At 34.9% G+C, this 12,832-nt stretch overlaps 1 protein-coding gene across 5 annotated transcripts in view; it reads left to right on the forward strand.

Moving 5' to 3' along the window:
- Positions 1–12,832, forward strand: part of VPS13B (vacuolar protein sorting 13 homolog B) — an 868,795-nt gene that overhangs the window by 73,247 nt on the left and 782,716 nt on the right. For all 5 annotated transcript variants that reach the window (XM_055116771.2, XM_063606452.1, XM_057303059.2 and 2 more), the window contains exon 4: positions 8,518–8,638. In XM_055116771.2, the coding sequence (XP_054972746.2) occupies positions 8,518–8,638 (121 nt within the window). The remainder of the gene's footprint in view (positions 1–8,517; positions 8,639–12,832) is intronic.

Consider the following 12,832-nt stretch of genomic DNA (forward strand, 5'->3'; position numbering starts at 1 on the left):
TTTCAGTCTCTTCTAGTACACATTCAGCTTTCCTGTGCACATATATAATTGTATGTCATGTCTTTACTAGAAATACCACCTATCAAAAATTGAATTTATTAGGCTGGGCGCAGTGGCTCATGTTGGTAAACCCAGCACTTTGGGAGGCCGAAGCAGGTAGATCACTTAAGGTCAGGAGTTCGAGACCAGCCTGGCCAATATGGTGAAACCCCATCTCTACTGAAAATACAAAAATTAGCTGGGCGTGGTGGCATGCACGTGTAATCCCAGCTACTCGGGAGGTTGAGGCAGGAGAATTGCTTGAACCCCGGAGGCAGAGGTTGCAGTGAGCCGAGATTGCGCCACTGTACTCCAGACTGAGTGACAGAGTGAGACCCTGTCTCAAAAAAAAAAAAAAAAAAAAAAAAAGATTGAATTTACCATTTAACCTTAAATATCAGATCTTAAAAAAAAAAATCAATTGGTAATTTCCTGGGTAGTGTAGAGCTTAGAAATTAGTGTTGTCTTATATGACTCATGGTCAGGCATCTGTTTTTCTGTTCGGAAATTTGCAGATCTCATTAGCATCATTTTGCAATGTTAGAGCAGACATAAAAGTTAGATTATATTCTTCTTTCTTAGGAGACTGAGAAGATAATAGTGTCATTAACTGAATTAGGGAATAAAGGACAGAGGATTTTGGGGGAAACAATGGGAGAAGGGGAAAAAGGAGCTGAATCAGTTGCAGAGTTATGAGTTTTGTTTTAGACGTGTTCAATTTGAGGTGCTCACATAAAAAAATTTTTTCTCAGAGCTACTTCCCTCATTATTTAATTTCTAAACTTTTATAATAATCTATTGCTAATGTTTCTGCTTTTGCTCTTGGCCAAATACTCAGAAGAGTCTTCTTCCTAAATGAAATACTTCATCTTTTTATTCTCCCATTCATAAGTTTAATTGGCTTGTTTAATATATAGAATAAAGTTTAAATTTCTTGGACGAATAGGCCCTCTGCCATTTGCCCTAGTTTCTTTTTACAGCTTGATATTTCACTGCTCTCTATTTAACCTAAATTGGGCTATCCATTGTCATTTCAGTAAGGCATGTTACCTTGCCTTGTTCAACTTTTCCTTTTTCATTCCTGCAGGTACAGTCTTTTCAAATCTCTTGTTCTTTGTGATGTTTTCCTGACTACTCAATCTCACTCTGATTTTTCTTTTCTCAGGATAAGGAAAGGTTAGGTTGGATAGGTTAGGAAAGGATAGGTTGTTAATTTAGTATTATATTTTTCAGTTCCCTTTTTCGCATAGGGAGGCAGTAGGGCAAAGTGGTTAGTATTGAGCATTTAATGGCTGTGTGATTTTGAAGCATTTAATCTCTTTATGCCTTCGTTTCTTCATCTATAAAATGAGGATATTCTTGCATTCATAGAGTCGATTAGGAGGATTGAGATATGAACATAATGTCTTTAGCAGTATGTGACATATTGAAAGTGTTACAATGTTTTTTCTGTTTGTCTCTTTTTCATCCATCCCTGCCTTCCTTCTTTCTGTTTGTAAACCAAAAAGCATCTGAGACAAGTCTCAATTTAGAAGTTTATTTTGCCAAGGTTAAGGACAAGCCTCAGGACGTCCTGATGACGTGTGCCCAAGGTGGTCAGGCTACACCTTGGTTTTGTGCATTTTATGGAGACATAAGACATCAATCAATATATATCAAATGTACATTGGTTTGGTCTGGAAAAGCAGGACAACGTTAGGAGGAAGGGGCTTCCAAGTAATAGGTGGAATCAAAGATTTGCAGTTGGTTGAAAGAATTTATCTAAAGACCTGGAATCCATAGAAGGGAGTGTCTGAGTTCAGATAAGGGATTGTGGAGAACAAAGTTCTTATTATGCAGATGAAGTTTCCAGGTAGCAGGCTTCAGAAAGAATAGATTGTAAATGTTTCTTAATCACACTTAAAAAGGTGCCAGACTCTTAGTTAATTCTCTCCTGTATCAGAGAAAAGACCAGGAAAGGGAAAGGGATTCTTTACAGAATATAGATTTTCCCCACAAGAGACAGCTTTATAGGGCCGTTTCAAAATATGTATAAGGGTTATACTTTGATTTCTTTCAGGGCCTGTGATCTGTCATGTGATGCAATACTAGAGTCAGGGTGGAATTTGGTGTCTTATTGCTACAAAAAGTCTTAAGATTTCTGTTTTAATGTTAATACTGGTCAGTTGTGCCTGAATTTCAAGGAGAGGCGGGTATAATGGGGCATGTCTGACCTCCCACTCCCATCATAGCCTGAAGTAGTTTTTCAGGTTAAGTTTGGAATGCCTATGGCTTGAGCGGAGGGGTCCATTCAGATAGTTTTGGGGGCTAAGGATTTTATTTTTAGTTTATGCCTACTCTCCACTTTTCTTAAGAGAAGCTCTACTTTTCTTATCCTTGAAATACTTGCTGCCTGGTAACTGCTATTTCTTTGTGACATGTATAATCATAAACTTTTTTTTTTTTTTTCTTTTTTTCACACAGAGTCTCTCTCTGTCACCCAGGCAGGAGTGCAGTGGTGCGATCTTGGCTCACTGCAACCTCTACTTCCCTGGTTCAAGCGATTCCCCTGCCTCAGCCTCCTGAGTAGCTGGGATTACAGGTGCAAAGCACCACGCCCAGCTAATTTTTTTGAAGTTTTAGAAGGGACAGGGTTACACCATGTTGGCCACACTGGTCTCAAACTCCTAACCTCAGGCAATCCACCTGCTTCCCAAAGTGCTGCGATTATAGGTGTGAGCCACCATGCCTGGCCTGATTAACTCTTAAATTACTAACTTTTTAGTGTTTACATAGGTTTTGTTATTTGAGTAAATAGGTAAAATACTTAGATAAAGGTATCAATTTTACTACTTTTTTTAAATTTTTTTTTCCTGAAGGTGCCTAACACATACTTTTCTTTGCTCAGACATCTTTTGCTGAGGGAAGTTATATACAAGAAAACAAAGTGCAGTTAAATTAATCTGTTCAATAACCCAGTTCCCCCCAGTGAATTCTGGTAAAAATTAGATGGTAGAATGTGGTTTAGACCAGAGTAGTTCTGTATTTACTTTTTTTTTCTTCCTCCCTGAATTTCTGCCTATTTCACATTCTAAATCTTAGAGTGGATCTCACAGTTTCAATTCTGTGGTTTAAAAAAAGTGGGAGAGGGAGGTGGCAATCGGATACACACCCACACACCCACCAATATGAAGGAAAGGAATGTCATAGGTAGCAATAAAGAACAAATTTTTCATAACATGTTTTGCTATTTCTCTGATATATGTTCTGGCATAGTTTAATAGTTTGATTATTCTGTGGCTGGGGCAGTATCATGGGTCGGGGGCTATGTGGGTGAAAAGAAGGCAGAGGAGAGATGGCTAATGGTTGAGTCATCTGGGAAAATGACTCTGGTCCTTTTACTGAGTAGCATGGGTCTCAGAGATTAGAAGAGCAGAGATTAGAAAAGCACATAGAAGTGTTCACAGTGAATATGGTGATCTCCTTTATTGTTAAAATGTGGCCCAATGAATGTTCAGCTTTTGGTCATTAAGGTTAGTTATATCTTCCTTTGAGATGATCAAATGAAAATAATACAAGGAAGGGTCATTTCTTTTTCCTTTTTCCAGCCTGTCATAACCCCTTTTTTCCACCCTTGATAGAAGATGGAAACAGCCTCCCTTGTGGACTAAAGTTGATGTGTGAAGAGATTGGTGCTATATATTCCTCTTTATTTAAGCATGCTTGATATATATATTTTTTATGACTAAAGTTAAGGTTTTAAATATTGCTGTTAAGGTAGAGTTGAGTCAGATTTCTATTTTTACCATGAAAGTTAGTGAATGTGTTTTCCCTGGCTCTCTCTTGTGCTCTCCAAGTGTACCTCTGAGTAAATGACTTTATTTAGCTTTCTGACTTTGAAGTGTGCAGTATTACTCTCAGAGATTCTTTATTGCATCTGGCTGTTGTCATTGTACTTGCTACTGGAGAGGATAGAGGTGAATGTTCCTAAAAGCCTTGTAGCAGTTCATTTCTAAGCCCCTTTGGTGACCAGAGCTGACAGGTGAGTCTTAGTTCTTTTCTGCTTGCGAAGTTTGGTGCCACAGGGTTGAAGAGCATAAAGTACATCACCTCTTAGTTTCACTGTTCACTTTCTCCTTCTTCAGCTCTTTCCTGCATCTTAACCTCTTGCTCTGTAGTTTTAGACAAGGACTCCAATGATTTAGTCACTTGTTTTCAGTTTTATTCTAAATTTTATTCACACTATTGTGAATCTGGGAGTTGATGGTTTTCTAGTTTTAGTTGACTAGCCCTGTGAGGGACAGGGAGAAAAGTGAGTAACATGAACTCATGATCTGTCAGTATGAAAGTAATGGATCTGTTTACATGCAGTGTTTGCCACACATTTTTCCTCTGTTAGGAACTTTTGTAAGGAAATGACATTCTTGCTTGTTTCATGAGGAGCAAATGGCAGTATTTTCAGAAATAGCTATGTGGTCCCCAAGAGAAAACATTCTTTGGCCATGAAATATACTTACCAGACATTTTGGAAAATTGCAACCTAAATAAGATATGACTGTAATGCGTTTGGCGTTAAAGATTATCTTAAAATATTTTAGCTGGTATTTTTGAGAACAGAGTTTCTTTTATTAGTAATTAAGGGCTTTCAATGAATGAAAACTGTGTAATGGTCCACAGTGATGCCTACTGGTTAAAAGCAGATGATGAATTCAAAACTAATGGAAGTAATTTCAGTCTTAATAGTAAATATTATAATTATTCTGATTTTGCTTTATTTTTATTTATTTAATTTGATTGGGGCATGATTTGAATGGAAACTCACTTTTATTTGATACAACTAAAATGTAATTGAAATGAAAGCAAGTTCAAATCATTGAAAGGATTAATTTCTAATTATAGTATATACATTGTCAAAGTTTCCTAACCATAATTAAGAAAGAAGTGTTTACATGTTTGGTAATGTTTGGTTTATAGTATATATTCCTATGAGTACCATGATTAATGCTCATTTTTTAAGTACACCAAAATTTCAAGTTTTTAAAATAAATTTTGTTTAGGCAAATAAAGTTATTTAGTTTGTTTTTCTTTTGAATAATAAATACATGTAGTTTGCAGGGAAGCTTTACTCACTTTTTTTTTTTCAGTGCTATCATTATTTAATTGCTATGTATTATATACATTTTGTATACTTTGGTATATTTTATATTGGTAAAATCAATGGCACCACAAATTAAATATGTCAAGCACTTATTTTTAAAATTACACTGAATGACTCCTAAAGATGTCTATACAAATAATATTATAAATTTTATGATGTAGAGAGATAATTAAATCAATCAAATACAGTATCTTTAATTAAGACAACAGGAAAACCCCAAAGAGGATTTGGTTACTGGAAAGAACAGCACTTGAAAAAGAACAGCCTCATTAAGAAATGTGAAAGTTATGAAGAGTTAAATACAAAAGTAGACAAACATATCTCACTTAGAGTTCTTTACACTGCATACTCTGGGAGTCTATGCTATTCAAAGCACCTCAAATTTGGAAATTTTTTTTTTAATTTTTATTTATTTATTTATTATTATTATACTTTAAGTTTTAGGGTACATGTGCACAATGTGCAGTTTAGTTACATATGTATACATGTGCCATGCTGGTGCGCTGCACCCACTAACTTGTCATCTAGCATTAGGTATATTTCCCAGTGCTATCCCTCCCCCCTCCCCCCACCTCACAACAGTCCCCAGAGTGCGATGTTCCCCTTCCTGTGTCCATGTGTTCTCATTGTTCAATTCCCACCTATAAGTGAGAATATGCGGTGTTTGGTTTTCTGGTCTTGTGATAGTTTACTGAGAATGATGATTTCCAATTTCATCCATGTCCCTACAAAGGACATGAACTCATCGTTTTTTATGGCTGCATAGTATTCCATGGTGTATATGTGCCACATTTTCTTAATCCAGTCTATCATTGTTGGACATTTGGGGTGAGAGAATACTACAAACACCTCTACACAAATAAACTAGAAAATCTAGAAGAAATGGATAAATTCCTCGACACAGACACTCTCCCAAGACTAAACCAGGAAGAAGTCGAATCTCTGAATAGACCTTTACTCACTTTTTTTTAACAAAAGTTTGAAAACTCATGATTTTCATTTAATCCCATTTTGCTGCTAATAATTTTTTAAAAATAGAGTAAAAATAACTTGTTCTTTCTTTTGCTTTAAAATGTTTGTCATCTCACATATGCCAGATTTATTGGACTGCAGTAGTTTTAGTGCATTTTGGCTGGAATGTTTATTATGACATCACCATAATCTATATAAAGTATGTGATTTCAGATGGTTTCAGTGTTAAATATTTTCATAATTATGCTAGTTTTGGCAGTTCACTTGGAACTTTTTCACATCTTTTTAATGAACATGTTTTACTTCTGGGCTTCTGAGACAACCATATGTTTCAAAAATTAATAATGTGCTTTTAATGTTAATGTTGTGCAGAAGTGTATGACTATGGACATTTTTAAGGATTTAAGTTGAACTAAAAGTAATTACAGTGAGGCTTTATTCACAGTAGTAGTCTTTTAGTATTTAAGACTGTAACATCCCCCAAATAACAGAAGATGTCTTTATGAATATTGAGTAGTGAAGTTATTTTGTGGAATGAAACCTGTGATGTTTGTTTTTCATTAACTTAAAATGAACATAAGTTCATGAGAAAATTTTCAGTGTTGTTTATGGTTGCAAGTCTTTTTGCTTGTATGAAGTTTCAAACAAATTTTTTTCTAACGTATCACTACCATCTGAAGCCATGCTGTTTTGTAAAACACCTTTTATTGTATATTTCTCTTAGTGTGATAGTGAATAAACGTTTTCTTAAAGAGGTCTTATTGTCGTTCTTATTTGCCTCTAGTACCCTGTTAGTTTGGTAAACTAGTGATGATTATTCTTTTATATGCTCTTGAAATTTTCCCTTCAAATATATAAAGTAGAAAAACTAAATTTAATACCATTTTTGTAAGTATTATAAAATAGTGTTATTATTGATTAATGAATTCATGGTGCGCAGTGCACTCTCAGCTACCCTTTGTGTTGGTATCTTTGATCTCTCACTCCACATGTGCATCTTTACTTCAAGCAAAAATGTATTCTTTTATCCTTAAAAAAGGAACAAGAAGTTAGTTGCCAGCTGATCTTCCCTCATGTTACTACTCTACCTATTTTCTCTTTGTAATGCCTATCTTCGTGAAAGAGCAATTTATTTTAATTGACTCCATGGTAATTTCTCATTCACTCTGAGCTACTCATTTACTGCTCCCACTTCTCTCCCTCTGTGGGAACTGCTAAATCACCTTTCTAATAGGTTAGTGGCAGCCTCCTCCTAATTACCAAATCCTGAAACAGGTCAACTAGAATGAGGACTAAGAATATCTCTATAGTTGTTAACATTACCCCATTTTTATTGTAAGGTCTGTGCCTTTAACTTCTTCCATCTTAGACACTGTATACTCTGGCCTTATTTGACTAATCATCATTCTTTGTACGTGCTACATACGTTGATACTGTTTTGCTTTTGCTTATGGTTCCTCCCACCACCCCTCATTTAGCCCCAGTCTAAACCTAAAACATTTCTACATTTGATTTTGAATGGCCTGATCTTTCTAGTTCTTCCAAACAGAATGACTCTTTTTATGCTCCTTATTACTTAAAAACAAACAAACAAAAAGTATTGCTTTTGTAGAATTAGTTATACATGTGTTCGATAGATTCTGAAGTCCCTAAGGACAGGATACAAAGATAAATATATCTAATTTATCCTTGTAAATCCAGCAATTTGGCATGTAAGAGTATTATATAAATGTTGAATCAGGACAGGAAAAAAGTACTCATTTGCAGTTATAAATACAGGGATAAATTTCAAAATATGTATAATTTATTTGTTTCTGTTACTCATATTGAAACCCAGTTAAAACTTATACCTAACATGAATGATAATTTAGTATACATTGTTTAGTATACATTGTTTAGGAGAGGATTATAAGGATTATTAAGATTAATCATTAAAGATGACCAAGATAGCTTGGATTGAAAATAGTGTTTTAACATATAAACAACAAATAGGGGAATAATTAAGAACCTTTTTATTTATTTTGCACTTACATAGAGATGGATGTTGTTTAAAGGCTTTCATTAAGTAATTTTTTCTTTTGCTAGAGCCATAAATAAGAATTCTTTGGAGATTGTCAAGTAGTTTGTTTTGATATCAGCTAAAGAAAGAATAATTTATAGTTTTAAACTACGAGTTATTAATATTTTTTAAATGCTGTTTGAGAATGCAAATTATGAAAATTGGTTATGTAGTTTTTAGAGCTAAAAAATAAAATTATGTTGATCTTATCTCCTGTAGCTACCATAAACTGCATATATTAAAAAATTTTTTTTCTTAATTCTTGAGTATGATCGATGGTTTTCTTTTTCTTTCTTTAAAATAAAAATAGGATGACCATGAAAGCTGTGGTTCTAATTCTACCAACCGTAGTACTGCTGAGAACACAAAATCATCAATCAAACCGCGGAGAATGCAGCAGGCTGCTCCTACAGATCCTGACTTACCACCAGGTAACTTCTAATGGGATCAATAAAACCAAATTTCAATTTTTGGCTGGGCATGGTGGCTCATGCCTGTAATCCCAGTGCTTTGGGGGGCTGAGGCGGGTGGATTACTTGAGGTCAGGAGTTTGAGACCAGCCTGGCCAACATGGTGAAGCCATGTCTCTGCTAAAAATACAAAAATTAGCTGGGTGTGGTGGTGTGCACCTGTAATCTCAGCTACTCGGGAGGCTGAGTGAGGCAGGAGAATCACTTGAACCTGGGAGGTGGGGGTTACAGTGAGCCAAGATCATGCTACTGCATTCCAGCCTGGGTGACAGAGTGATACTCTGTCTCAAAAAAAAAAAAAAAATTGATCATTGTTTTAGTACTTTGTAGAATATATATTTTTAGTATCATAAAACTTTTAAGCTATATGTGCATATGTACTTGCTACATGACTTCAGAACAAATTGGGTCCTGGGATTACAGGTGTAAACCACTGTACCAAGCCCAAGCTACTTTTATCTTGAGACTCTGGTATCTTTTAGGCCAGACTTTGGATTCTGCTGCTTTCAGCCTTTTCAAGAGGAAAGAGTCTGGAGAGGACCTATCTGCTTCTTAATATCCCCAGGCTGGAAGTGATACATATTCCTCTGATCAAATTTCATTGAGGAAAACTATTTGCAGGGATATTACTTATGACTTAGAAGTTAAATCTCAGTAGCAATTCCACATTCCTGAAGTGGGAGCACAAATTATTGATGGATAGCTATCTTCTCTGCCATACAGGTGTTCTTTCTTATTAATGTATCAATCCATTCTTAAATGGATTATGCTTCAAACTATTATTTTGTTAATAACCTTCAAGATAGCTGATGTTTATATTTTATTACAGAAAACGTGATCATTAGAGAGCCTTTATTTCATTTTAATTTGACTGAATTTCAAATTATTGTTTAGTGGAGACAGGCTGTTTATTTCCCTAAATGTGTATCACTATTTGAATAATATGCTAGAGCAGCTCATTGAGGGCTATTTTTGCCCTCAAAGAGTTAACTGTTTAGGATAGGAGCCTTTTAAACTATCAATTACAGTACAAAGCCAAAGGAAGATGAGCTCTAATGAACCACAAGTAATATCTTTTGGGCACTAAAAGGAGGGAGTTGTCACGTCCAGGTGTGTGTGGCTTCTGAACACACACATGAAACAGAGGCAAGACAGATCAAAAATGAAAGTATGGGAGATAATATAAGAGACAAATAGTAGCCAAAAATAAATCTGTATCTTTCATATAAAAATGAGGCAAAAATAAGAAAACTAAAGACAAAAAACATTTATGGAGTTAGGTAATAAAGATACTAAATTGTAATAAAAGATATAGTTCTCCAGAAGATACACATTGACTTTGTATGGACCTAACAATGTGACTTTGAAATGTCATAAATAAAGCAGGGAAAAAAAATCTCCAGATTAGTTCACTGGATATCAAAATTTTGTTTTAGTAGATACATGTAAACTCTGCACTAGGCACATAAGACAGTATACATTTCTTTTGATGCACACATTGAGTATCTACAGATATTAACAAAGACTTGGTTGAAAAGGAAGTCTTGAGAAATTTCAAAGCATCACTATCATGTATCTTTCTCTCTGACCACAATGTGATTAAATTAGATTATAATTATTGATGTGATTGTATTTACTTCTGCCATTTCATTTGTTGTTTTTCTTTGTTCACTCTGTTTTTTGTTCCTGTTTCCCATCTCATGCCTACTATTTACTTTTTAAGAGCCCTGAAGTAGCTGCTCCATACATTCTCTCCAGGTTTTATGGCTTCAGTCACTGGGAAAGACAGGGTGGAGTGTTTACTTTATCTTACCCAGAACTGAAACCGGTTAACATTGTGGTGTACAACCTTTTAGAGAGTCTTTTCTTCCTTTACACACAGACACTCACACACATGCGCACAAAAACAATTTGTTATAACCTAAATTTTTCATTTAATGTTATGCCAAAAACATGTTTCCAGGCCATTCACATTTTTTACGTTGTTATTTCAATCAGTGGCATACAATCCTGTTGTATAACTCTTCTACAGTTTATTTAACCAGTCCTTTTTTTTGGTTTGATATTTAGGTTATTTGTTATTTTTAGTTTTGTAAAATGCTTTAGCAAACATATGTAGGTAAGTCTTTGCATACACCTCTGCTTTTATCTTTAGGAAAACTCCTTTCCAATTTATAGAGTCAAAATTTGTGAGCACTTTTAAGGTTTTTGACATAAAATGGCTAAATTACTCTGTGGAAAGTTTGTAACAATACTTTATTCCAATCACATTTTTAGTGTAGTGCTGTTTTTTATTATTAAAAAACACCTCTTAAAACTTTTATAGGTGGAAAATGCTATCATACATTTTATTGCTAATTGGGATTTCCATCTTTACCATTTTCTTTTTATACTTTTTTGTTAAGAAAGCTAATTTTTATATTTTGTTAGCTGACCAGTATTCAGTATTTTTTAGTCGCTTCTTTTGGAGTTTCTATATAAAAAGTACTGTCATCTTTGTGAAATGACTTTTTTCCCTCCTTTGCAATACTTATACACTAATTTCTCTTTTTTCCCTTTATTTCATTGTCTAGAACTTCTGTGACCATCTTAAATAATATAGTATCACCAACTCACATCGGTTTTTTTAGCTCCTACAGTAATTGCCCAAAATTATTATCTAGTTATTAAATCTGATGTTTTAATTCATATTTTATTGGGCCTGTCTATAACATTGACAGTAAAGATTTTTTATTCTTGCCCTTTTAACAAAGTTTTTATTTTGAAACAATTTCAGCATTTCATAAAAGACAAGAACATTCTAAAGAACTTATTTTCCCTTTAACCACTTGAGCATAAATTTCCTATCTGATGCTACATAATGCTCAAATAAATTTTACACCAAAAACTTGACTACGATGTTTTTATGTACTGTAACCAAGTCATCAACCGTGGAATTTCTGATTATGAGCAGCTTGGCTTCCCAGTGACCACATCAAGATGAATCAATTGCAGATGGTGTCTCTTTGTAACCAAAATTTTTTGATACATGCCATTTAAGACTATCAGAGAAATAAATAAGATACAATCTTTTTTCTCTAGGACTTCACAGTTTATCAGAGAAGATAAGCATACATATACATAAAAAATGACTAATAGTAACATAAGCCCAAGAAAAGTGGTAGAGACATTTCTCTTTAATGTTGAAGTGTAGGATGGAGGACATTGGAGAAGACGATATAAGGCAGAGGAAAATTATACTGCACCTGAACAAGAAGTGCGAATGGACAAAAAGTATTGTAAAAAGGAGGAAGAACACGAGTAAAGTTAGTGAAAATTAGTGTTTTCATCTGGGCCTGTGGATATAGATGTATGTTTGGAAGAAGGGGTTATATGAGGTATGGGGAGAGATAGATAATAAGAATTTCTGGAGAAAGGTTGACTAGTAGCAGGCTGTTTTAGAGCCATCTAATATTACATCTTGTAGGTTCTCATCCTTAGTGTGACTTTCTATTTTCAGATGCGTGTGGAGTAGACCCGCATGATGAACAAATATACTCCCAGGGAGTCTCTAAGTATGGAGTGATGAGAGCTATTAGATCTACTTGACACTATCTTGTACCTTGCTTAGAACTAAGTTACTGTGAGGGATTATAGAGACGGTTTGTCATTTATTCCACTGATAAGTTTCTGTTACTTATTTTGACATTGCATTTTTAATAAGGAAACAGCGATAGTCTTCTACAGAAGTAGTTCTTTCGATATTTGATTCTTTTACTTTGGTGAAGTGGCTTATTCATCTCAATTTGTATGTCAGTTTTATAATACAAAATGGAAAGAAAAATATATATATATATTTTGAGACACGGTTTCACTCCTGTCACCCAGGCTGGAGTGTGATGGTGCAACTTTGGCTCACTGCAACCTCCGCCGCTGGTGCTCAAGCGATTCTCTTGCCTTAGCCTCCTGAGTAGCTGGGACTAAAGGCACATGCCACGACACCCAGTTAATTTTTGTATTTTTGTAGAGACGGGGTTTTACCATGTTGCCCAGGCTGATCTCGAACCCCTGAGCTCAAATGATCTGTCTGCTTCGGCCTCCCAAAGTGCTGGGATTATAGGTGTAAGCCACCATGCCCAGCCAGAAAATATTTTTAAAAAGATGAACAATCCATCA

This window comes from Pan paniscus, chromosome 7 (genome assembly GCF_029289425.2).
Source record: "Pan paniscus chromosome 7, NHGRI_mPanPan1-v2.0_pri, whole genome shotgun sequence".
Classification (NCBI taxonomy): domain Eukaryota; kingdom Metazoa; phylum Chordata; class Mammalia; order Primates; family Hominidae; genus Pan; species Pan paniscus.